This window comes from Pteropus vampyrus, unplaced genomic scaffold, assembly GCF_000151845.1.
Source record: "Pteropus vampyrus isolate Shadow unplaced genomic scaffold, Pvam_2.0 Scaffold2, whole genome shotgun sequence".
NCBI lineage: Eukaryota > Metazoa > Chordata > Mammalia > Chiroptera > Pteropodidae > Pteropus > Pteropus vampyrus.
In genome coordinates this window covers 4,377,859-4,405,018 of record NW_011888783.1, presented here as the reverse complement: position 1 = coordinate 4,405,018, position 27,160 = coordinate 4,377,859, and the positions used below count along the sequence as shown (strand labels likewise).

General features: G+C 33.1%; 2 protein-coding genes across 10 annotated transcripts in view; one reads left to right on the top strand and one right to left on the bottom strand.

The window, feature by feature from the left end:
- ANKAR (ankyrin and armadillo repeat containing) overlaps positions 1-12,831 on the top strand; it is a 47,821-nt gene extending 34,990 nt beyond the window's left edge. For 3 of the 5 annotated variants that reach the window (XM_023528851.1, XM_023528855.1, XM_011356193.2), the window contains 8 exons: positions 1,127-1,233; positions 2,884-3,006; positions 6,232-6,390; positions 7,093-7,210; positions 8,021-8,130; positions 8,688-8,884; positions 11,265-11,311; positions 12,560-12,831. In XM_023528851.1, coding sequence (XP_023384619.1) covers positions 1,127-1,233; positions 2,884-3,006; positions 6,232-6,390; positions 7,093-7,210; positions 8,021-8,130; positions 8,688-8,884; positions 11,265-11,311; positions 12,560-12,807 — 1,109 coding nt within the window. In that variant the 3' untranslated portion in view covers positions 12,808-12,831. The remainder of the gene's footprint in view (positions 1-1,126; positions 1,234-2,883; positions 3,007-6,231; positions 6,391-7,092; positions 7,211-8,020; positions 8,131-8,687; positions 8,885-11,264; positions 11,312-12,559) is intronic. The other 2 variants (XM_023528842.1, XM_023528860.1) reach the window with 2 other exon arrangements.
- A 995-nt stretch (positions 12,832-13,826) lies between these two features.
- OSGEPL1 (O-sialoglycoprotein endopeptidase like 1) lies at positions 13,827-27,137 on the bottom strand. 5 transcript variants are annotated; one of them, XM_023528873.1, is made up of 10 exons: positions 26,762-27,137; positions 25,764-25,777; positions 21,690-21,722; positions 20,669-20,840; positions 19,720-20,102; positions 18,734-18,938; positions 18,509-18,657; positions 17,594-17,724; positions 17,406-17,477; positions 13,827-15,946 (listed from the first exon to the last, which is right to left on the bottom strand). In XM_023528873.1, the coding sequence occupies exons 1-10, from the start codon at positions 26,871-26,873 to the stop codon at positions 15,868-15,870; spliced, it is 1,350 nt and encodes a 449-aa protein (XP_023384641.1). In that variant the 5' UTR covers positions 26,874-27,137; the 3' UTR covers positions 13,827-15,867. The 5 variants fall into 5 exon arrangements, with proteins under 5 accessions (XP_023384641.1, XP_023384646.1, XP_023384653.1 ...); XM_023528878.1 differs by lacking the exons at positions 25,764-25,777; positions 26,762-27,137 and adding exons at positions 21,861-23,156; positions 25,537-25,635; XM_023528885.1 differs by lacking the exons at positions 21,690-21,722; positions 25,764-25,777; positions 26,762-27,137 and adding exons at positions 21,861-23,156; positions 25,537-25,635.
- Positions 27,138-27,160: the final 23 nt, after the last annotated feature.

The window sequence follows — 27,160 nt, the reverse complement described above, 5'->3', positions numbered from 1 at the left end:
AGATTCAGGCAAGACTTGAGGGTATTCTTCTTATAACATCACCATTATCACTATCATAATCATTACTAAAAGTACTCATTTTTTGAGATCTCTCTCTAGCATCTTCACATTTTGAAATCTCCTCTCCTACCCCTTTTCTACCTACTATGAAGTGAGCAATCCCTATTCTGTGCTTCACGTATCCTTTTTCTATACCTTTATTAAAGCATTTATTGCACAGTATTAAAATCATGTTTTTTAAATAGTTGCTTCCCCTATAGAATATAAGCTTGTTAAGGGCAGATATTTTACTTCCTCATTTTAGCCCTACTTCCTACCTCAGTGCCTGGTGTATTAGACATTCAATACTTGTCAGCTGAATGAAGAATATTTATGTAATCCATGTTTGTGTACATCCCTGGGTGGCCAGTCGGGGAGGAGCGGACAAGAAAACAAAAGTGTTCTTTGCTCCTTTTATTTCCTCCAGTTCCTTCAAACTTCCCCAGATCACAATAAGTAGGTGGCTGGCTTCTCTTAATTTTCATAGAGGCCCAATCTTGTATTTATATTTAAATATAAACCCATTGTATATGTGTTGTGATATTTATGGCAAAAGAAGAGAATTAAAAATGTTCATGCATGTCACTAGAAAGATGGCTTAAGTTGCTTCATTTAGATTAAGCCTACAATTTAAAATAGTAGGTTATAAAAGAAGACAGTAAGATTATCTTTTAGCGTGTGAACTTAATAAATCCAGAAATTCTAACCAGATGATTTATGCTACTTTTTTGAAAAAAATAAAATAAAATTATGGAAAACAGCATTATAAGCTTAAGTACCTTGTGCATAATTCTTCAATAAATGATAGTTATTATATTATTATTTGTTGATATTCTAGCATTTCTGATTTCTTTGTTTTGTGACTATTAGAAAACTATCTACACCTCTAACAGTAAGTGTCCATGTTTACTCATTTTGCCTTTTAAAATCTTAATCCAGGTAAATTAGTGTTGATATAGTGTTTCCTTTTGTAATTTACTAATCATATTATACTAGGACAGTTTATCTATCAAACATATCAAACTATGTTTGGCTTCACCATTTCCAAGATGGAAAAAGTATCTCACTGACATGTGAATTCTTACAGGTGTTGCCCATACAAGCAATCCCATCAGTCAAAAATTTGTTGTAGAGGAAAATGCCTTCCCTGTACTTATTCAACTACTGAGAAATCATCCATCTCCTACCATTAAGGTATATATAAGGTTTTAAGGGGTTTTTTTTTTTCTAATACAGTAAAAATTAACAGAAATATGACTTCATAAGAATAATTTGTATCTTTATGCAAGTTAACAAGTATAATAAAAATATTTAACCTTTTAAACAAAATCCTAGAAGTTTTTAACAAAAAAAGTTGCTACAAAAATAGTAGTAAATTTTATTAAAACATTATTTCTTCATATTTAATATAAAAGTCATATTCTTACTCATCAAAGAAGTTTTATTCCTCAGATATTTGATTATTTATAGAATTTCTTCCCTACTTCCTCAGATACTGGTTGCTAAGACTGGATAGGGATAATAGAGATGTGTGATTTATATAACAAAATTTCTTAAATACAAGTGAATCCTGTCAGTGCTTCACCATCGAAACAGCCCTACCTTCTACCAAGTAGTTTGCTTTGGCTGGCAGCTGCAGTTTTCACAAGAGTGGACATTATGAAGAATGGACACTATGCATTGTTGAAGAGCCATTCATTCTTCCATTTACTTCTAAAAAAATGCCTTTAATAAAATGACACTCAAATCCTTTTACTAAGGCTTTGGAAATTCAGGACATCTATAGTTGGCCAGGCAGGAAATAATAACAAAAAAATACATTTTCTCATCAAAATTTGATAAGGGCTCTGTTGGAAATAAGAAAAGAAAAATAACTTAGGAGGAAAATATATAAGTAAACATAGCATTATTTCTTTTAAAGAATGTGTTTGTTATCAGAAAAGATGTAAGTTATGTGACTTTTCTTGCTATGAAGAAGATTATTTTATTACAAGAGTTGATTAGGGAAACAAAGGAAGGAGCATATGCTAGCAATTCTTTGGCTTGAATAATAGTAAAATGTACACTGACTTTCAAAGTACAAATAAATTTCATAAGACTATGAAAAATGTCACATAAAAATACATTTTTATTTTCAAACATTCATTCTAATGGCAAAAGTTTACTTCAATTGCATCCAACTATATTTCAGTATACATTTTCAATGAGTTCTTAAACTTGTTAAAACAGAACAGCAATACATTTCAATACTTTTCCTCAAATAAGATTCTATAGTAGAAATATTTTTGAAATAATATTCATGTTTTTCAAATTCATAACATTTTTCATGGGCATGTATAGTGTAGTATTTTAAAAAGTTACCTGTTGAATCCTAATAATAAACAAGGTTCATTTACATCCTCCTAAAGGGCTTCAGAATGTGCAATAAATGACTCTAAAACTAGAGCAATGTTCCTCAGTACTACTCCTCAGTGCTTTGCTTAAATTGATAGATATTCCACTAAAGCTTTACAACTCAAAGGTCAATAGCTGACAAGCAGTTCAAAAAAGCATTTAAAAAAAAAAAGAAAAAATTTGTTAGATATGGAAGGGATACAACTATGCCCTCAGATGGAATCTTGTGGTTGGAGCAGCACACAAAGGATACTTTCCCAGCTGTTCAAAATTATAGGGGACATTTCTTCCAGAAGTTGTAAATGCCACTCTCTACTAGTGAGAAGGTTGGAATCAATGGATTTCATAGTATCTTTGAATTAGTATATCCCATGTAAATGTTTGTATAATGAAAAATGTCATTTGATAAACCATGAGTGAATAATAAATTTCTGAAAACCATATATTTAGGTTGAAGTGGCATTTTCCTTGGCGTGCATTGTCTTGAGGAATAATCTGTTACATAAGGAATTACAAGAAAATGAAGGATTTAAGTATGATGATGTCCTTTATCTTCTTCACTCACAAGATAAGGTAATACCTTTACAAAATGTTAGAGCTCATTTAGAAGAAAATGTTTTTTAGACCACATCCTTAAATTATCATCAGGTCCTTTTCATAGAAATATTTAAATGTATCACTTAAGAAATGTAAAATCTCTTTGGTAGGTTGTTAGTTTGTAGTGATGAAATATTGTTCCATATTTTTCATAGTTGTTCATCTTTGAAATGTAGCAATTTTAATACTTGGTGATGAGCCAAAAAACAAATCTCTTCTGTCCTGCATGCATCAAATCTCTAAGCTAATTTTATGACCTTTCAACCCTCAGTCATCTGCTTCTTGCCCAATATTCTAGAATGGTGTTTCTCAAAGTCTTTGTGTGAAGGAATAGCTTTTTCCTAGCAATGTCAATTTTTTTAAAGAATGCAAACTTTAAATTTTGAAATAATTTAAGACTTTCCAAAAATTTGCAAAAATAATACAGAGTATTATGGTATATCCTTCATCTATCTTTCCTGGTTGTCAATCAGGAAATTAACATTGATACAATACTATTACCTAATCTGTAGGCCTTATTTATATTTTGGCAATTTTCTCACCAATGTCCTTTTTCTGTTCCAGAATCCAATTCAGGATTCCACATTGTATCCAGTTGTCTTATCTCTTTAGTCTCCTTTAATCTGTGTAACTCCACTCTTGGTCTTTCAAGATTTCACATCTTTCATGACTTTGATATTGTTGATGAGTCCAGGCCAGTTACTTTGTAGAATGTCTCTTAATTTGAGTTAGCTGATGTTTTCTCATGATTAAATCGAGGTGATGCATTTTGGCAAGAATATCGAAGAAGTGATGGGGTCTTTTTCACTCATTTTCCCAGTGCATCCTTTCAGTAGGTACATGATATTGATATGTCTTATAACTGGCAATGTTAACTTTGGGTACTTGGTTAAAGAGGTACCTGCCATATTTTCCACTGTGAAGTTATTGTTCTTCCCTTTGTAGTTAATAAGTATCTTGAAGTGAGACACTTTTAGACTATGCAAATATTCTGTTTGGCATTGTACTTTCCCTCACCAATTTTAGCATCCACTAATACAACAGTGATTACTATGGCAATTGCCTAATGGCGATTTTTTTTTTTTTTATGGTGACATTGGTTAATGAAATCCAGTAAGTTTCAGATGTACACTTTAACAGTAAGGCATATATATATTTACACTGCATATTCACCTCTTATAGTTAGATTTCTTTCTGTCACCACATATTTGACCCCCTTTACTTCATCTACCTCCCCCTCACCCACCTCCCTAACCTCTGGTAACCATTAATCTATAATCCATGTCCATGAGTTTCTGTTTGTTTGTCCTGTTCATTTGTTGCTTTTAGGTTTATATCCTACATATAAGTGATATCATGTGATTTTCAGCTTTCTCTGATGGGCTTATTTTGCTTAGCAATATTATCTTGAAGTCCACCAATGTTGTCACAAAGGGCAGTATTTCATCTTTTCTGATGGCTGAGTAGTATCCCATTGTATATATGTACCACATTTTCTTTACCCAATCATCTGCTGAAGGATACTTTGGTTGTTCCATGTCTTGATCACTGTGAATAATGCTGCAATGAACATAGATAGGGATACATATATCTTTACAAATAAATGTTTTCAAATTTTTTGGGCACATACTCAGAAGAGTGATTGCTGGGTCATACAGTAACTCTGTTCTTAACTTTTTAAGGAATCTCTATACTATTTTCTATAGTGGCTGTACAAATTTACATTCCCACCAGCAGTGTATGAGGGTTCCTTTTTCTCCACAACCTCTCCAACACTTATTACTTGTCCTATTGATAAAGAGCCATTCTAACAAGTGTGAGGCGGTATCTCATTGTGGTTTTGATTTGCATTTCTCTAACAGCTAGTGAAGTTGAGCATCTTTTCATATATTTGTTGGCCATATTTATGTCTTCTTGGGAAAAGTGTTCGGGTCTTCTGCCATTTTTTAATTGGATCTTTTTCATTGTTGTTGAGTTATATGAGTTCTTTATCTATTTTGGATATTAACTATCACTGAGGTGTTGTTTGCAAATATCTTCTCCCATTTGGTTAGATGCCTTTTTGTTTTGTTGATGGTTTCTTTTGCTGTGCAGAAACTTTTCAGTTTGCTGTAGTCCCATTCATTTTTGCTTTTACTTCCCTTGCCTTTGAGGTCAAATTCATAAAATCCTAAGACCAAGGTCCATAAGTTTAGTATCCATGTTTTCTTTCATGTATTTTTTTGTTTGTTTTATATCTTTGATCCAATTCAAGTTAATTTTTGTGAATGCTAACAAATAGCAGTCTACTTTCATTCTTTTGTATGTGGCTTTCCAGTTTTCCCAGCACCATCTATTGAAGAGGCTTTCTTTTCTCCATTGTATGTTACTGGATCCTTTGTTGAAGATTATTTGTCAGGCATCACATAATTTTATCTGTAAATATTTCAGTATATACATACAGCATTTTTATATAATGATTCATAGTAGCAGAACTCTCTGTCTTTCTCTCTCTCTGTAGTGTGTGTGTGTGCTATACTGTTCAAATATTAAAAGTAAGATTTAGTGATAAGATTCTATCTTTTGCGTCATTCTGGAAGATCTACCATATACTTGTTCATCTTTGGCAAGCAGATTGAGTCTAAAGGAAAACTGACTTTTGCTCTGTTTGCCCAGTCCCAGAATGTTAAAATGTGATTTTTAAAAGTAAGTCTTTTTTTTTTAATTCTCCCTTAGAATATAGCACAAAAGAATTTTACAAATGAACTTATTTTAAAGATGATCATCATCCCACAATGCATGAAATACAATATACAGCCTGTGGTATGAGGGAAGTTTTGATTTATCAGCTCTACTTTGAAATGTAGACATGAAAATAAAAATATGTTAAAACAAAAATGTTGAGGACTAATGAAATTATGGAGTTTTCTGTTACCGTTTAGGTATTCATTTGCATAATCAGTAATCTAACATTCTCTTTAAAAATTAAAAGTTTTTCTTTTTTTCTTCCCTCAGATATACTTAATTCTCTATTTTATAGGTTCAATAACATTCTGAGGTAACTCTATTATCTATCTGTTTTCCCCAATACAGTAAGGTCTTATTTTACTCCCAGAGTTTAGAATGCAATATATTTTAATGGGCAAGAATTCAAAACCTATTACCTTGATAACATGATAAATGAAGTAAGTTAAAGATAATGCATGTTTCTCATATTTCTAGGACATCTGTTTAAGAGCAGGCTATGCATTAACACTTTTTGCCTTCAATGATTGCTTTCAACAATACTTAATATTGGAAAGTGGAATAATAACCATATCAATTTTTGAACCTTTTCTTGAATCAACAATTGAAACTGAGAAGGCAATGGCAGCATTTCAGGTACAAAATTGGAGGTTAAAACGTCAATAAATACATCTCTTTAGTGAAAACTTGAAAATAAGAAAAAAATTTAGTTCTGGAAAAATGTTTACTTTTTTAAAAATTCACAGTATTTTTCATACCAACCCCTTCCACATCATAAAAACTCCATTATCTATGAAGATTTCTTCATTTATTTAGAATTTTACAAGTTAAAATGGAATGTTTGCCTTTATACATAATCTGATGCTTCTAACAACCCTGTCAGGTTGATAGAAAGGTAGCAGTATTTTCATCACCCCCATATTACAAGGAAATAAGTTGAGAAATATGGGAGTGTTCAAGACAAATTTTCTATCTGCAAATTTTTAGCTGATCACACCAATTCTTCAATCTATGACAACTATAGGTATCTGGGGTCTTAGTCTTATTCTGTCCTATATTCTTTAGGAGAAGTATTTTCTACAAACCCACGTTTCAACGATACAAAAGTTACAAATATTGTAGAAAGAATAATATGGCCTACCATGGTTACTGAAATAATCAGATTGGGACAAGTACTCTAACTCCTACCCCTGCCACTTGCTTCTCTTCTATTGAATCATACCAAATTACTCCTCTTACCTTCCTGAGAAGTACCAATAAACAAAAAAAATAAAAGCTTAATTAGAGAAGCTGAGTAAAAAATGTTCAATGATTCTATGCTTCTTTTTTTGTTTTTAGATTATTATATTAGCTAAAGTCATTATAGACGTGGACCATATTACTTTGTCTGCAAGAGGCGTTACTATTTTAGTTGATAGTCTGTATTCAGTTCATTCTGCTACTATTGTCTTGACAGGTAAGAAATACCTAGAAGCTAATTATTGTATACGCAAAAAACTATTTTCCAAAAAATTTTTTTGTAATCTGAGCAACAGTAAAATAATAAGCCTGATAGATACTCATCACACAGTTTGAAAAATGAGTCTACATGGAACAATGTAAGTCTACTCTGTACCCCAAATAGAAGCAGGGTAACTCTGAACATGGCCTTTTTGATTTCCTAGTTACTTTTCAAACCCCTAATTATTTTTTCCAGAATATAAAATGAGAATTCAACTATGAGTAACCAAAAAAATTTATACATCGATTTATAATAGTAGCAGATTTATATCGATATACCTCTGCCTGGTTTCCTTTTGACCAGTTGTGCATATTTTGTTCACATTTAAGAGTTCTCTACACACATTTTACATATCATTTAGCTCTTCTTAACTCAAAGCCATTTGAACTGCAAAAAGGACCTATTAAGTTTTCTTAAGATAGTTCAATCATTATGTTGATAGTCATTAAATAAATAAATAACCAAACCCTGAAACCCCAAAACAAAATATATTCTGAAGCCATGGGGAAGAAAACCTCTGGTTTTCGAAATTCCTCTCTCTTAAATAAACCTATTTAACTTTTACTATTTGTGACAGAAAACTAAACCATAATTTTGGAGAAAGTTTGTTCTACATTTAATATATAAATACTTTTTCTCATCATTTCTTCATTATCAGAGATGTCTTGTGACTCAAACCTTTTTAATACTATGTGTGAATAAACAAAAGCACAGTATATCAGTTTATATCAAATAACACAAGCATTTTTCTTGTTTAATTTATAGGGAATTTAATAGCTAGCCTGGCTCATTCTAGAGCTGGTATTCCAGAAGCATTTGCCACATTGGGAACAATCCAACGGCTCTGCTATCATTTGTACTCAGGAAAAGAAGAGGTAAAAACAAAATTCTAAAAATTTAATATTCTAAAAATATAGTTTGCTTCTCTCTCATGTCTGGGGGCTAATTTCTCCACAGGTTGACTGTGTTACATAATAGTTCATGGTACTAACTCAAAATGAGATGATTTTTGTAGGACTGCATCTGCTATCTACAATTCTGGTTCCCACAAAATGTGTACGTTTGTTTTAACTTTGATATTTAAGATTCAATCTATAAATAAGTACACTGATGATATAAAAATTTATAATTAACATGTTTAATTAGTTTTAGGTTAGTTTTTGTGATCTCATTAAGTCATTTCTATGATTATCTGAAATGAATGAAAGTAATACTCCTGGTGATTCTAAAATGCAGTCAGGACTGAGAACAATGACTAGAAATCAATGGCAATTGGCACTTCTCTCTAAAAATATGGCTGTGATTGCCCTTGGTTGACATACATATTTCCTATGAAATACCTAATGAGAGAAGTGGGTTAGATATTTTAAGAACAAAGCTCAGTGGTTAAGGAGGAATTGTTTCTTCACTGAGGAATTGTTTCTTTGTTTAGGTTCGTGCAGCTTGCTCCTGTGCTCTTGGCTACTTAACTTACAATGCAAATGCTTTCCGCATCCTATTAAAGGAATGCAGGAATAAGCCTAATCAGTTCCTTCGTATAACAAATAATATCAGCAGAGATGCAAGTATTAACCCAGCATTTTTAAAGGAATTTCAACTACAACGAAAAGTGGGGCTTCCTTCCTTAAGGTATGGTGCTCATATTTGAAGTTGAAGTAGTGAAATTGTTGATAGAAGAACTTTTAAAGAAGTTTAAGGAAGATCAAACAAGGGGAACTACCTGTGCTATGAATATATGCCTTTTACACTTAAGTATAAACCTCATTTTAAATGTTCATTGCCAAAGCCTGTTTTAATTCCAACTTAGCAACAGAACTGTGAGAGTAGACAAGATACAACCAAATCCTGGGGATCTTGTCTGGCCAGGATTATTCACATTTCAGAAAAGTTGTTGAGAGACTGGCTGCCTCCACATCTGATCTAGGAAGCCATTTTTTGGTAGACTGGGGTATATCTGAGAGCTCTGAGCCAACCAGGAACATCACCATGACCTTGGCATCAAATGGGAGTTTTGGACTTGATCCAAAGACAGGTCAAATTTCCAGGGTGGAGACAGAGCTAAATAAGAACCAGTGGCTGGAGTTATGCCAAAGTTTGCCAGGAATTTATTCAAAAGATTTTGCATCAATGTTGCAGTTTCATCATGAACTTAAGTTTCTGAAAAAAGAGAGGAGAATCCCTTTACAATGGGCATATTTCCTTCCATACATGTAGCTGAATTACAAGTCTTCTCTGCAAATAGCACTATTTATATATAGGAAACAGAACTACTCAAGCTATATTATTAACTTTACAACAGTAGAAGAGAATAGGATCCAACAGTGTACCATGGTTCTAAAAATCAATTTTAAGTATAGAGAAAATAAGTACATCTTTAAGTTGAATTCTTTGAAAACGGAAAACCTAAAACTTATTACCCAATTTTATATAAAAAGCCAGAGAAATCTAAACTGTAATTGCTATAATTAACAATGTTAAAAAATAATATTTACCATTTAAAAAAATAACAAGATAAATAATTGAAGTATTTTATAGTCACTCCCACAGCTAGCCCATTTGGCAACGTTTTGGGAAATAGAAAAGGGTACCCCTTCTTCAGAACACTTTACTGCCATCTGCTGGAAAATGGTTGGAGTAACTATGCAAATCTACAATGACTGAAGTGAATAGCATCCCTTAGAGTTGAGAACATTCAACTTTCACGATTACAAATAAGCAGTGACCAGTGGTCAGTAAACTTACAAGAATGGTTACCAAGTGAGGTAGAATTTGTAAGCAAATAATTAATCCCACAACAAATAGTGCACAAATAGTGCTATACACACTCCTTAGGGCATTTATATGGACTATTCCCTTTAATTTTCATACCAATCCAGAGTTTGGTTTCAAATAAACCATGGGAAATGCATTAAAACATTACTAAAACAAGTGTGGAAGCTTTAAAAAATATATATAATATATAAAGGATAAAATATATCCTTCCACAAATTGTTCCTTGACACCACTACTGGAAACAAAGTAGATTGATTGTCGTTGGGATCATAATAGCATTTTTTTGGAGGATATACCACTTCTCTATCCCCATGTCCCCATCTAGCATCCTGTATAGGAGAGTAGAAGTATGTAGAGACATATTTTACTGGTCTTAACTGAACCTGCATGAAAATAATCTGAGACTAACACTAGCTAGTTTCACGTTACCCTTATAGGCATGAAGTTGGCATATGAACTGATAGAGGCCTGTGCCTCATTAAGGTTCACAACAGCAAATGTTCCTCATCAAATTAACCAGGAATATATTTGTGATAACTAACTTTAATATATTAACTTTAATCAAGATTTTTATCACCAGGGAATTTTTGCAATACCATATTTATATGTTATATGTACAGGATGATGATTAAAACTTATTTTAAAGCCACACACACACACACACACACACGCACGCACGCACGCACACACACACGCACCTAGGAACTCCTTGTTATTCTTTGACTTGAAACATTTCATTGGTATCCCATTACTTTGAAAATAAATTTTAAATTTTCTTGTATTCTTGATACATAAAATGACCTGATCTTTATCTGTCACATCTCTAGATACCTTTAATTCCAACCGCACCAGACTCCTTAGGGTGCTCTGAACATGCCATCCTATTATAAAAAACTATAATCTTTCATACCTTATTCCCTCTGTCTAGAATACCCTCCTCCTCCTCATCATCCATTTGAAGACCTATTTTCTTCAAAACCCAGATGAAGCGCTTTTATTTCCATGAAGCTTTCCCTGATCACTTCAAGTAGATTTAATGTTCCAAATATTTTGAATGATAAGTGAGTAAATGAGTGCCTAAAAATGAATACCTACAGGTAACATGTATAGTTAGTATAGGTAACATGTATAAATTAGACCATTAGGCACTGAACATGGTACCTGGATGTACAAGGTCTTCATATATTTCTAGTTTCTTTTTTTTTTTCTTTTTTTGATAAAAATGTTTTCCTTTTAGCCTAGAGAAAAATGGAGGACCATCTATAATTCCTGTCTTTAAAAAAGGTAATTAATTTTTCTTTTTCCTCTGAGGTAACTTCTAGCCTTGACGCTTTATAATTCTGTGTCTCATTCTAAAAATTCAAAATGTAGAGGCTACCAAAAAAATTTACCTGTAAACTTCTGTTTTTGTAATTCTGTATGCCTAAAATAACTTCCCATTTACAAGCTAATGTTAATAATTTCTTTTAAGGCCTTCTCTACTAACACCACCTGAGAGAAATCCCTCTCTTAACTTTGCTTTTTCTCACAAGCCATGCACAAAAATAAGTCATTACTGAAACAACATGTAAGTATAACTTAAATTATGACCTTGCTATTGTTCTGTTCCATGTGCAACTTATCTAATAAATTCTTAGGGTAGAGACCACATTTTTTCCATTGATATTCTGTACACTTTTATACATAGTTGGTAGATGATGGCCTAGACCTGCAAGATCAGATCTTATAATGATACTCATCAATTCCTACTCAGACACGTGGTAGGAAAATAAGTTACTTACCGATTTCATATATATGCTTAGTGCTTGTTCATGTTTGCTTAGTGTAGGACCAAAATAAGTCTTATTTGACATGCTGTCCTATGACTGACTTTACATTAAATGAAATTCACTTTATCAGAAACTTACTACATTGTCCCTATTTTTTCTTAAGTTAGCACAAACTTGTGAAAACATACGATTACTGGCACACAGATTATTGTTTAGAAATCATTGTTAAAGTGAAGAAAGAATGAGACTGACTTTCTTCTTGTGTGTAAATACTCCTGCACTAAAAAAGCTATTTGAAAAAAAACCCGTTCTTCTACGCATTATATTCAGAAATGCAGCCTCCCATATATACCTAGCTTCCCTCAAATACTTGCTGAATAAAGTTCTTTCCTCTCTTTTTGTTCTCACTCCCTATTCTCTCCCTTTCCATTTGTGACTGCAAAAAACTGATCTTGACTTCTAAATGGTTCTATCTTTGCTTTTGACTATTGGTGTTAAAATATTTCTTTTACAAAATGCTATTTAAAATAGTTGGCATTTATTCTTTATTAGTGCCAATTTCACATAATAAAAAGTTGGCAACCATATATTGGTCCACAAAGATTTCTGCACTCTTACATCTAAAAGTCTGGAAGCTACTAATCTCTTAGTATGTTTTGGTGATGTATAGAAAATAGAACTATGTAGAACTGAAGGCAATGAAACTATATCTAGGGTTCTTAGGCTGAAAAGAGACATTTAATTGTGGCTCTCTTATTTTTAGGGAAAGAACACCGAAGAAAATTAAAACCTAAAATTCAACCAAGAGATTCTTTGACTTTAATGCCTCCTGTAACTAACTTCATGGGACTCTTCAAAACAACCCAAAAGACTACTGCTTCTCATAATGTTTTTTCCTTTTCATCTGCAACTTCATCAGATATCATAAAAGTATCAAGACCAAGAATAGTGTTTTTGAATGAACTTGGGAAACATGAACAGAAAGCTAATTCGGAGCCTGCAGAAGGCTAATAAAAGCATTTTAGTATGAGAAGATTCCTGAGCAATTGTTTTAAATTTTTTATTTTTAATTGTGGTAAAATAACTGAGTAATCTTTTTTAATAGAAGTTCTTGATATTTATATTTAACAGATTCCCTTAGCATGTCTACTGAAATTAAAACCAGGTCAGTTATGGTGTCAAAAAATAAGTAGAATTTTCTGAAATAGAATGTCTGCACTTAAAACTTCTAAAATATAGCGACTGACACAAGTGCCATAATTAGTATATACATCAAATGTTAGAAATATTTTTCAATTCGTATACTGGGCTAAAGAGGCCTGATTCAAAGTAGCCCACATGTTAATACTCTGTAATGCCTTGATATATTTAATGATAAATAGCATAAAATGCATGAATGGTCTAAAACCTTAAATGTATACTTTTAAAACCTTTATTTTTAAAAAAATCTGAACTCATTGCCCATCAAGCACAAAGATATGGCTGAAAAATGTGGCAACCAGTGTTGACCATTCTCCACACTTACTGGTTTGCAGCTGGAAAGAGTGATACTCTTTTGTAGCTTAGAATCACATGAGTACTGTTTCCAGTAGGTTGGTCTTGGTGTATGTCTGCTTTTCCTATTTTACAGCAACAGATAGATTTGATACAAAAGCAAGCTAGGCTTCACTATGTCCTTTAAAGCTCCGCCCCACTTTTTCTCTATCCACTTTGCTCAGTGTCTTCATATGGTCTACCTGGGCTGCACTGAACATATATATTAATTAGCAGTCATTTACCCCAACATGCCTTAACACAACAATAAAGATTGTGATGATGGTAGCTACATGTACTTAGGACTTTCTATATGCCAGAGTCCAAACCCTGTTCTCTTAACCACTGTACAATAGAGATCTCCTTAATCTTCAGACTGAATTCTAAATTCTCTTAATTGCTCAGAGTCACAATTTTCTGGTGGATGGACTAAAATATAGGAATTGTATGCGGGAAGGGGAAGAATGACATATTTTATATAAGAAAGGGAGAAATAATTCAAATGATAAAAAAACTGTGTCATTTATTCAGTACCATTAAGGGATAAGAATTCACATTAATGGAAATGTTAAGCCTCTGTACCCTTAAAATAAAGCCTTTAGACAGTAAACTGAGCTTTGCAACTAGCTTCGGGTGGGCTAAAGACTGTATTTTGAGTATTTTCAAGGTTGAGGATCAGGGTTTTTTTGCATTCAATAGCAGGCATTTCCTGAGTATCTTGTCCTATCTATCCTACTACTCCTATCCTACTACTCCTAATACTTATAGTAGTTCTCCTACTATAGCACAGCACTGCCCCCATAAGGATTATTTTTATTACCTCACATTTTCTTATTTTTTAAAATCATGTATAAGATAAGAAAGACCTCAATATATAAAAAGTTTCAGCAAATTACTTGCCTCTTACCTGTACTGTAAGCTAACTTTGGCACACATGCTTACCAATATAGAGTATATCTCCTTCCTTTTCTTTCTTTTCCTTTCCATCTTTCTCTTCTTTCCCTCCTTCCCTCCCTCCCTCCCTCCCTCCCTCCTTCCTTCCTTCCTATCTGTAGTTTCCCTTATTTATATCATGAACTCAATTTTGTTATGTGTGCTTATAGTTCCTGGAACAATTTTGATACTTAGAAATTTTAAGAATTAGATTATAAATATCCCTATTTTATAATATTTGATATAGTGGGAAGAAATTTTGGTCGATTTTTTCCCCATAGTTTATATGTACTCTGATTGTAATAGTCACAGGAAATAATTGCACTTCTTCTCTTTAAATTCAGATCCACATAATACAGAACACAAATCCAAATGTAAAATGTGAATTCACAAACTTATTGTTTCTTTTAAATTATATTTACGAACCAGTTCCCTCATACTTATTCCTCAATATTAAAGAACGCAAAGCTTTATAAATATTGGCTGTTCCTATATGTTCCCTCGTATAAATTATATTTCTATTTGAGGTTAAAAATGGATGATCTTAAAGCAATACTCTATGATCCCCCCAAAAGGGAGGTTACCTTAAAGCAAGATTAAAATAAGAAATCTTTTCGTTCTAGATTTTTATCTTTACCTCCTAGTTTCTCAGTAAAATAAGTCACTGACTAAAAAGTTAACAACTTGCTCCTGTATGGATGACATAAAATATAAATCTCTATTGTTCAAATCTCTCAAAGGACATAAATAGTCCGTAGCATTGTCCTTACATTCAGTTACTTTAATCTAGGCAGAAAAAAAAAACTATTATAAAATCTGCAGTACAAAGTTTCAGATACCAAGGAAATTATCCAAAACCAAAACAAAACCCTTTTCATTTCATATACTGTAATCTTTAAATATAATTTCTAAAATAATAGATGTAAATATATGTGGTCAACTAAAAAGTACAATACACAATGAGAGATTACCTGTATGTCATACTTCTTAAAATCTCAGATGGGTTTTAAGAAATGTATGTATATTCCATTTGCTCCAGAGAAGATACCTATATATTTTTATAATTAATAATATACATTATGTTAGAGAAAGTCACCCTTTGTCTTGTCTTGACTTAGAATTCTATGATTTGACATGACTTTTACCTGGTTCCCTTTCTAAAATTGTCCTTTCATTAGAAAAGTCAGGCTAATGTTTCAGCAAAAGCAAAAAAAGAAAAAAAAAGAAAAGAAAAGAAAAGAAAATCTTCTACTACCCTGATATGAGAAAGGGGGAAAAGATCAAGGCCTGTATAATACAGGACCAGGATTTAGCAGAATTGCTCTATTTCTTTCTGCAGGTTTGTTTTTCTACCTCCCAGTATCAGTATATTCTTTACCCCATTAGATGTTTTATTTTTTTTTTGATTAAAAAAAACTTATAATACTATAATATTGTATTACAGTCTTTCAGAAGAGAAGATTAAACATCAATCATAAGAGAAGGAATAACAAAAGAAAGCTTTGATGAACAATTAATAGTGTGTATCCCCTACAATTTGATATACAAAAAAATCAAAATTGAATGTTGAAATACTACCTTTAGGGATTTTTTGAAAAGCAAAAATCAAATCTTCATTTTTAATCGTGGTACTCTTATGGCAGCTTCTCCAACTTCTTTTGATATATCTACTCCAAGAGGACATCTGCATCATAATCAAACGAATCCCATTATTTCAAATATTTGCAGACCATTTGTTTAGAACTCTAACAATTTATGTATCTAATGTATTAAATATATGTAGAGATAGTTCTTGAATACATACAAATACAGTAGGACCTCAAATGAGAATAATGGGTGAAGAAATGCCAGTTCCAATAATAAGAAATCTAAACTTGGAGGTTTTTTTAAAACCACTTTGAGGTATATTTGACATGTAAAACGCTATACATATTTAATATATACAATTCAATGACTTTGGAGATTCAAATGTTTTAAAAGAAATAATCCTACTCTCAAATACTATAAATAAATAAAAACTTAAAATGAAATAGAAAAATAACAAAAAATACCTTTTAATTCTCTACAAAGCTAAAAGGGTGAAAATAGTTTACCATATAGCTAAAGTCAAACCTGCTTTAGAAATCCATTCCTACTTTAGAAATTCCTCAGGTTTCTATTGATTTTGATCTGAGGTTTCAGAATCTGGTTTGTTCCTTTGCTATATTCCTTTGTCACTACTGGCAGAAGAGGTCTTAGATTCTACCTTCTTTCTTTGTTCTTCAGTAAATAATTTTGGCCTAAGATTTCTGCTTTTTGCTATGTTGCCCAGTATAATGCTTCAATTATACCCTAACCTGGAGAAGCCACCATCGCCAGCCTCAACACTGCCAAAAGAAAGTGTCACCACTGGATCAGACAATATATTCTACCAAAGGCTAGGCCATCAACATAGGGGTTTTTTTCTGTCACTACTAACTAAACTCTGTTCATTTATAATCAGCCATAAGGGTCTATAGTTCATGTAGCTACAGTTATGGACTACAATGCTGAAAAGTTTTAAAACATCAGATGAAACAATGTTGAAAATAGGATTATGTTAGATTATGAAACATAATCATCCTTGACTATTTATACTATTCCAGAATTAACTTAGACCAGAACTTGATAACAAACTGAAAAATCGAGCTATTCTTTGGAACTTTGATTTGGGAGCTAAAACAGGTTTACAGAAAACAGCTATCCTTTGGTCATTTTTCAGCTGCATGTAAAATATATTCACAAACCCGTCTCACACCTGAATGCTTTTTGCACATTTTCCTTAAGCATACTAGTTGGTCCTGAGATGGTCTTGACACTGCAAAAAGTCTAGGCCATGGACATTGTTTCCATTCTGGTCCCAATGAAGGAATTTATCACCCTTACCCACTATCTGTTTCTAATCTATGATTTGTCAAATTTTTGATACTGTAGCAAAAAAAGATTTTGATACTGTAGCAAAAATATTTCTTATAAGCGATCTGCCTCCTAGGTTCATGAAAGAAAATGTAACCTTTCTTCAAGTACCACCAGAATGTCAATGAAAACCTCATATATAAAAGCAAAATCCAGGCTTTGACTTCTATAATGCAACTTGCATACAGATTATGAATGGTACTACGTACTTTGGTTCATAGCGGATGCCTTCTGTGTCGTATAAAATGCCCAAGCCAGCATGCAATCTTTCAACACCATTCCTAAATAAGAATCATTAAAATAAAATAAGTAGCCTAAGATTTAAAGATTTAGTATGATGAAATGGCAATTAATATTTATATAATTATACACGAAGCACATACATCCCATGGCTTACCATGCAACCATAATGCCGTTGTCAGTGCACAGTCTAGGAGGAGGACACAACAAAGTGCATTGTGTTGCATCTGTTATAATTTCCAGAGCTTTTCGGATATATAAGTTACTTGCAACTCCTCCAGATACAACCTGAAGGAATTGAGACCAGAATTAACAAATATCACATATGGATTATAAGCCAACCTGTTAGTTAAACTTGGAGAAAACGGCAGCATTATACAATAAGAAAATATCACATTTTGATAAATGGATAATGGGCAAGTGACATACCTACATAATAAAAAAACTGCAGAAGAAAAAAAAATAAAGAATTTCAATATCAGTATATATAATTAGTACTATTATTTTTGTATATTTTCTAACTTTTTAAAAATGACAAATATAGCATATTTTAGACTGAAGTTTTCACTTATAAGCATTTTTTCCTAAAAAAACTACATAATTCTTAAAAAATTATTATCTTTGATATTCATTTAATATTCCATTTTGTGACTCTAACATCATTTAAATATTTTCTCACTTTATAATTTTCAAAAGAATTAAGTTAAATTAGAAGTTTACAAGACTTTTAAACACATTAAAGGGATTTCATCAAAGAAATATAAATCTGAAGGAAATCAGTGTTTTTCTAAAAATAATACCAGTTAACTGCATTTCATTTCTTATTGTAAACCCTCTTTTAAATTCAATGAGAAGATGCAGCCTTAGACTTTTTTGCCACACAGATGTTCCATTAAGCTGCCATACTTGTACAAGAAATGGCTGTTAGTTTTTATTCTGCCTATTTCATACTGTCAGGGCTGGAATAGGGTATAAAGACCTTTTTTACCCTATGCGTAGGATCAAGTAAGGTCTTGGAACTAACATACTATAAAGTGTTACTACTATTCCAAGATGAGATGAGAAAACTTACCAGTACTGCATTACTTTGAGATAATAAGTTTCTTTGCTTGCAGAACAGAATAGCACGATGTGTTCTTTTTGCAATGTGGCATGCTATTGTGTGTTGTACTGCAGCAGCAATGTCGGCAGCTGAAGACAGGATTTGTCCCTTCTCAATACCTGCAGAAATGAGCATGTATTTTTAGGCACAATCCAAGATTATTTATTTGTCCAACATTACTAATTAGAAATATACCTTCCTCTATTTCCTTTTGCATTATTGTCTTATCAATAACGTGTTGAAGTCCAGAAAAAGAAAAATCACAATTTTTAGCACGTTGCATGGGAGGTTTGAAATCAAAATGCAATTTATTTCCTTGTTTAGCCAAATGCTCTATAGCCTTCCCACCACTCATGGTAGAACACTCTGGATGTTTTATTAAGGACAGTCTTCTTGCTACCTATCAAAAACAAAAATTTGTATAATAGTCATAAAATTGCACATTCTGAAACCAAGATACAAAGGAAATGAATTTTACTAAAAAACAAACAAAAACCTGGATAAATAAGACATGCTATACTTTTACAAATATGGACTATAGCTGGTGGTTAATAAAGACAATCTTGCTCTTTCTGACAATCTGATCAATAGTGTCCAATCACTGCCTCCCTATATACTTTTGCTCTTCTATCGGGAATGGAAAATAGGTTTGAAATGAACAATGAATGATTGCTTAATGATGAATTTCAAACATAAGAAACTGCTCTATTTCTTTCAATCATTTCAGCTGTTAGCAGCAGGATTTTTGTATATGGCAGTGGGCTCTTAGGACTCTAGAACAAGGGAAAAAGAAATCTGCATGTTGGTGGTGTTAGCAATTGTGACATCTTTACTATCCTTGTTACCTTTATATATCCTCTTATTTCACATTTTTATAGTGCTTTATACTTTACGAAACTCTTTCACAGATATCACCCTATTTGATTAAAAACATAACTGCAAACCATTTGAGTCTTTATGTGCTGATGTAAACCTCCTATCATTTTATTTGGAATGGGTAAGAAAAAATCTTTTATAAACCAGGTACTACTCTTTTTGTCTTACTGTACATACATTTTTCAATCTAATATATCACTCAGTAATATTTAGATGAATGGTAGTAGTGCATTTATTACTATTTAATTGAATGAAATTGATACCTTAACAAAAAAGAATGGAGAAATTAATTCTTAAATAATTACCTTGTCAAGCATGTCACCCGGCGCTATGTCCAAAGACTTTCCAAGAAGCAGAAAATCTGAAACTCCTCTAACTAATGCTAATAGACAATGACCTCCAGAAATCAAAAGAACTAAAAAAGGAAATTCTACTTTATTTGTCAATCTAATAGTAAGTGCATGAGCCTCCATATGATGAATGGGAATGAAGGGCTTTTTAAACTGGTTAACCAGCTGTAGGCTAAATGATAAGCCTACTCCCAAGCTTAACGCAAGTCCTGGTTTAATAGTAGTTGCAATTGCTGACAGTTCACTTGGAGAGACTTTACTGAGAGAGAGAGCTTCCCGTACTATTCGTTGAATATTTTCTCTGTGAAGCTGTTGAGCTACTGGAGGAATAATCCCACCTGTTCTGAAAGAAATGTAAAAAATAAAGGTTTTAATAATTTTAAGATTGTAAAAATAGAGAAAGAAAATGATATAATTTTATAGCTAAAGACATGCTTTAAAATTATTCATTATATAGCTAAACTGTTAGTAAAAAAGTCAAGTATTTCCAAATATGTATGTATTATAATGTGGCCTACTATACAAACTCAATATGTAGTGATTAAGGGTGTAATATTTCTATTCAAAATTGTGCACAATAAATTCCTATGGATTTGTTTGATGAAGGAAGTCACCAAAATAATCTTAAGAAGTATCCTAAGGAAGAAATCTTGAATAAGGAAAGGATAGGATAAAACCAGATTTTAAGAAAATTAATCTCTCTGCAGATAGGAAGATTTTTTTAAAGAGGATATTGCAAAAGTATTTGTGTAAATGATTCCATCTTAAACTGGGTGATTATGGGAATGAAAAGAAAGGGACAGAGATCCTGGAAAATTTTTAATAACTACTTGGAAAGGAGACCAAGGCATCAAAGATGATTCTGATACTGAACTGGAATGACTGGGAGAAAAGAAATACTAACAGAAACATGAAGACAGTTTTGTGAAGATGAGTTTATTTTTAAATACTCTGCACTTGAGGTCACAGCAGGACAGTAGACAGCTTGCAATCCTGAAATAAAGTTTGGGAATCCAGTGCTCTGAGTTGGTAATTTTGTTTTTTGTTCCACATAGGACAAGCAGAGGATGATCACTCTGAATGTCAAGAGTAAAGAATTAGGAGGCAAAGTTACTAGCAAAAAATTTGCCAGCATGTGACTGATTTACAATAAAAAAAAGCAGAGCAATAAAATATAGGGTCTGCAAGATGCACCTCTAACCTCAAAAAAAAAAAAAAAAAAACTTCAAGTACTGATATTATAAGATATGCTAGTTCTATACACAGAAATGAAAATCTTCAGTAGGAGCATTCAATAAGTATTTAATACAGTTGACCCTTAAACAACACGGGGGCTTAGGGGTACCAACCCCCCGCACACACACACAGCCAAAAATCCATGTATAACTTTGACACCTCCAAAACTTAACTACTAATAGCCTCCTCTTGACTAGAAGCCTTACCGATAACATAAACAGTCGATTAACACACATTTTGTATACGTATTTATATACTGTATTCTTACAATAAAGTATGCTAGAGAAAAAAATGTTATTAAGAAAATCATAATGAAGAGAAAGTAGTACTGCACTGTATTTAATGATACCATAAGTTTGTCACCTGTTTACAAGATGAATCATCTATCAATACCTATATCAATATTGTCTTATATAATACAATATACTGTAGATTTATATGTATTACTAACACTAGACATCAAAAATGAAAAGATAACCTGAAAAATAAATCCGTATTTATTTCATGCATTGAAAACAAAAGAGCAATATGATTGCTTTATGGTCTAGTGTAATCAATATGATTGCTTCATGGTAGCCTAACCTATACAATAATAAATGAATTGTTATAAAATATTTCTGGTATACAGTATTATGGTCATATTCATCATACCGTATTAGAAACACTATCACATTAAAAAAACCACTTACCTGTGATGTTAGGCTGATACACAGTTTCTTCAACTGGGGAAGAGAGAGAAAGAGAGAGGAAGAGAAAGAGAGAGAGGCATACACTGTACAGTAATGTAATTCTTTGAAAACAAAGTTATAAAACAGTATGAAAACTAATACATTATTAATTTTATATTAAATATCACTCACCTTATGCCTATGTAAGGAAAGGCTATCCACTTCAATACAAGTCTTGTACATGATGTTCTACACAGTGAATACTTAGGTGATGATGATGATGACATATGAAAAGTCTCATACAGTTCTTGCCATAGTTAATAGATTTTCACAGGAAGACACTCAAACACACACACAACAGATGAGTTTACGGCATATGATTATTTACTACTCATTAAGTGGATCATCGTAAAGGTCTTCACGCTTGTCTTCATTGAATGTTGAGGAGAAGGTATAGGAGGGATTAGTCTTGCTGACTCAGGGGTGGCAGAGGCAGAAGAGGGAGGAGAGGTGGAAGGGGAGGCAGGAGAGGCAGGGACACTCAGTGTAACTTTATGGAAATACATCGTCATTTGTCTGACTTCTTTGCTTTTTCATTTCTCTAAAGATGTTTCCATACAGTACCAATCCTTCTTCCACCATTTGCCTTAGTTTCAGTGCCCATATCATAGAAAGGTCCATGTCATAAAAGAAATCAAAAGCAGTCTTGAATAATCGGAACCCCTCTATCAGATTGTATGTCTGTCTGTTTTCTGGCACTGCTGCTTCTACATCCTGCTGTTTCTATGTCCTGCTGCTTCTATGTCTTCCTCACTGTCTGGCACTGGTTGGTTCTCCATCAAGTCATCTTCTGTTAATTCCTCTGCTGTGGTGTCTATTAGCTCTTAACTCTCCAAGATCCATGTTTTGAAACCCTTCACCCCCTTACACACACAACATTTATTTATTATTTATTGCCATATCCACAATCTCTTTCATGACTTCCTCGATTGGCTCTGTTATAAATCCTGTGCAGTCATGCACAACATCTAGACAGTTTTCTCCAGCAGAAATGTATTATTTTGGGCTTGATGACTTTCGTGGCTTTTTCTATAGCAACAATGGCACCTTCAGTGGTGCCATCCTTTCATGATGTTCTCTTTAGCCGGGTTACATCCTTTCCATAGAGTACTGTGGTATGTGTTATGATCCTTAAAGGTCCTGATGACCCACTGATTTAGAGGCTGAATAAGAAATGTTGTTTTGGAGGCAAGTAGACCACTTCAATGCCATTGTTGTTGAACTCATGGGTTTTTGGGTGGCCAGAGACATTGTCCAATATCAAAAGAACTTTAAAAGGCAGTCTCATACTAGGAAGGTACTTTCTGACTTCAGGGACAAAGGCGATGGAACCAATCCAGAAAAAAGGTTCTACATGTCCAGGCCTTCTAACTGTGGTACAATCAAAAGACTGATAGCTAGTGTTTATCTTTTCTCTTCAATTAGCAGCTTTATAGATAAGGGCAGTGCTGATCATTATCATTTGCATAAAATAGAGTCAGTCTATCCCTTCCTGCCCTAAATCCTGGTGCTTGCTTCTCTTCCTTACTAATAAATGTTGTTCGTGGCATTCGTTCGTGGCATTTCCCCCACCCCTAGCCCCCACATTAGGACACTTTTGTCTGTATTAAAAACCTGTTCAGGCAGATATCCTTTCTCTTCAGTGATTTTCTTAATAACTGGGAACTCATCTGCTGCTTCCTCTGCTATCTTGACATTTTTAAAGCCAACCCTGTTCTAATATTATCAAACTATCCTTTGTTGGCTTTAGATCCTTCACCTTCCTTTTTCTTTTAAGTTGTCATATAATGGCTTTGCTTTTTCTCAAATCATATTAGTCTCTAGGTATACCTTTCTTATAGCAATCCTGCACCTATACAAAAGCTGTATTTTCAAAATGAGATAAAAAGGTATTTCTTAAAAAGTGCAAGGTTTTCATGCCTGCTGGTGTAGCTGCAGCAAAGCTCATGAATTCCCTTTTCTTTTTTTATAATGGTCCTTACACTGGATTCATTTACTGTGAAATAGTGGGCATATCTAGATACATATCAAGCAATTCAGTTTTTCTTGTAATGTCATGACTTTTCTCTGCTTTTTGGGAGCACTTTCAGCATCACTGGTAACACTTCGTATGGATCTCATGGTGTTATCCAAGGTTTTTGGGTTTATGGCATTGCACTAAACACGATGAAAAATACACAAGAACTACAAGAGATCACTTTTTACTGTGATACACAATTTACTGGAGAGATGAACTGCTTATATGGAGGTGATTAGCATCACAAGGCATTTTAAGTAGATACCCACAACACTTAGCCTCACCACAGTAGCAACAGGAGGCAGCTACGAAATTATTATAGTAGTGCAGTATGTACAGCAGTTAATTTTATGCAGTTATGACTTAATATTGCATTTTATATTGGTTTACATTTCTCTTGACTGCAAGAGGTGCCATGTATAGTCTTAAGTATATAAATTCTGATAAAGTTAAACTTTTTATAATAGATTTGTGTATATTTTATGGTAGTAAATGATAAAATAGACTAGTATCTACATATATTCTATGCATTCATGACATATCTTTGTCTTAATTTTTTCAATATTTCTAGGCTACATAGTTCATCTGCTAGTTTTTTCAAATTATTGCAGATCTCCAAAAATTTTTCCAATATATTGAAAAAAATCCACCCATAAGTGGACCTGCATAGTTCATACTCGTGTTGTTCAAGGGTCAACTATATATCATGTTTCAGAAATTAGATTAAGCTTCTTGAAGGCAAATACTTTTTAATACTTCACTGTGCTTCACTGACATCCACCACAGTCCCTTTCACATAGGATGTAACCCTTGGAGGCCTACTCTGCCTCTCTGCATATATTATAACATTCTATATTATTTCTATTATACTGCTCACAATCCTATAAAGAAGGTATCTTTCCCATTTTATGGATGTAAAAACAGAATCAGAGAGGATATGGAACTTGCCTATACCAAGCCAATACCAAGTGCCCAATTCATGATTCAAATACAGGTCTGTTATCTCAAAATACCAACCTTTCTCACTAGTCAGTTATTGTAAATTGATCACTTCAAAGCATATTTGATCTGTACAGTATTTTAATATATTTTGAATTTGCTAGAATCTGGAGATATTACAGTAATATTCTGGTTTCTACTTCTCTTGAAAACTCTGATGATCAAACAATATAGGGCTTATATTCCTGCATAGCAATAATTGGCTAGAGCTGACTAGTGACCTCCTCCAGGTATTTTTCATTTTATATCTAGTCCACTTACTTATGCAACCCACCTGATGATCCTCTGAAAACATCTGAATTTATAAACCTTGCACCATTCTGTGCTTTATTACAACAGGATATTATTATTGAAGTACCAACATGAGTTATGTGTATAATGTGAATAAGATTTTTTTTTTTTTTTTCGGTGATTAACACAGGCTAAAAGTCAAGTCAGGCTTTCTTTCCTAGGACTTCAGTTGAGATTATGAAACACACAGGTGGACAAAAGAAGAAAAGGCATTACTGAGGGAAAATCATGGATAAATATTTGAGTTGAGAATGAGCTTACTTTCTTTTTGGCGACCAGGTTAGTTAAGGTTGGGACCTTATTCTGGAGAGCCTTAAAAACCAAGTGAGAACCTTAAATAAGCCAGGTTAATGTTTTTTACAGTAGTTAGCAGGTTTTGCACATACAAAGAAAGAAATTAGCTCCTAAAATTTAACTTCCATGCATGATAAATACAAAAGAATTACTTCGTTTTACTTTTTCCAAAAAAAAGTGGAAACTACCAAGATACTGTCTACTTACTTTAAATGAACTTCAGTTTGGGAATGTATTGCTTCTCCCAGAACATTTCCAGTTTCATCCACCACAGCAGCTGCTGTATCATCACAACTGGTTTCAATTCCCAATACTAGTTTATGAAGAAATACTTTTCCAGGATGAAAATTAAAACTTCTTAAATATTCATACAATTTCCTTTTTGATGGTTTAGAAAAAACTCCTGCTGTCTTATTCAATATCAGCATACTTACTCTATAGATAATTCCTGGAAAAGAATTAGAAAAAACACACGTATTTGGAACTGACATCAGCCACTCACTCATTTGGTCTAGCAAATTCTTAAAGCTTGGTTTATTTTTCAATACACAGTTTTATAAAATTACAGGAATATTTCGTTAAAGTTAGCAAAAATTTCTAAAGGCGGTAGCAAACTGTTATACAATTATGTAACAACTTACACAATATACATAACAGTATGAATGAATATAATGCTCTTTAAAGAAGAAAACAAGGAAATCAGATATAAAAATATTTAGTATTACAATTACTTTCATGCTGTTCTTACCAAACCATTATTCTTTATAAAACAGCTAACATCACAGTACAATAGTTACTTGAAAGTGCTATTTATTTTTTGACAGCTAAAATTAAGACAAACTGTGGTTTTAAAAATCAAACAACGGGAATACAGAACATAAAAATAAATGCAGTCCATTTCCTGGAAACATCTTTCAAAACAAAATTTAATCATTTGGTTGGAAAACAAGAGTTCACATAAAACATACACAAAACAAGATTTAGTAGTCTAGAAAAAAGTGTTCTCATAAAGCTCTTTTTAAAAGAACCATATCTCAATTAAAACGACTGCAGTTTAATACCTATTTTACCCATGAATTACAATTTTTCGAATTTAATCCACCCTTTTGCCATAGGTTTATAACCGGGATCTCCGCAAATCCTATTTTCCCAAATAACAGCAGTCTATCCATAAAACACCCTTACATTTCCACACTACCATGTATCTAGTTTCAGCTTTCATATCACCCGTTCTAAAACTTTCTGAATGTTTAAGTAGGCCCTTTCTCTACCATGCTAATAGACAAAATGGAAAAAGAGCAAATAAATTTTTATTGTTCCACTGGGGCGAAGGACATCCAGGGATTAGACATGATCGCCCTATTCGCACAGAACAGCTGTGAGAAGTGCAGCCCGGACGGGATCAGTGGGGAGGAGTGGGCAATTCACCCACCTGCCTCGTGAACACTAATAGCGAGTACTCGCCTCCTCCCTTGCAAAGACGGTGCACGGCCCTTTCTCAGACTCAAGAAACCCCGAACCTGGCGCCCCGGAAGTGATGTCATCAACACGGTGCCAGCGTCCCGTCGTCAGGGTCGGCTGCTATTGCCCTAGAGGGCGTCACTCTTTAACTCAGGAATAAATATTAGCGTAAAGGGCGTTTTTTCCCAAGAAGCTTTGTGCGCGCTGATACATTTTGTAGTTAACAAGACTTCTCGAAGGTTACAGGGCTAGTGACTGATCTAGAGGAGACTGAACACAGATTTGTCTGACTACACACCAATAAATTCTAAACACTAGGCTACATTAAAAATATGTAGATATAGCTATAGATGTATGTATGTATGAATGT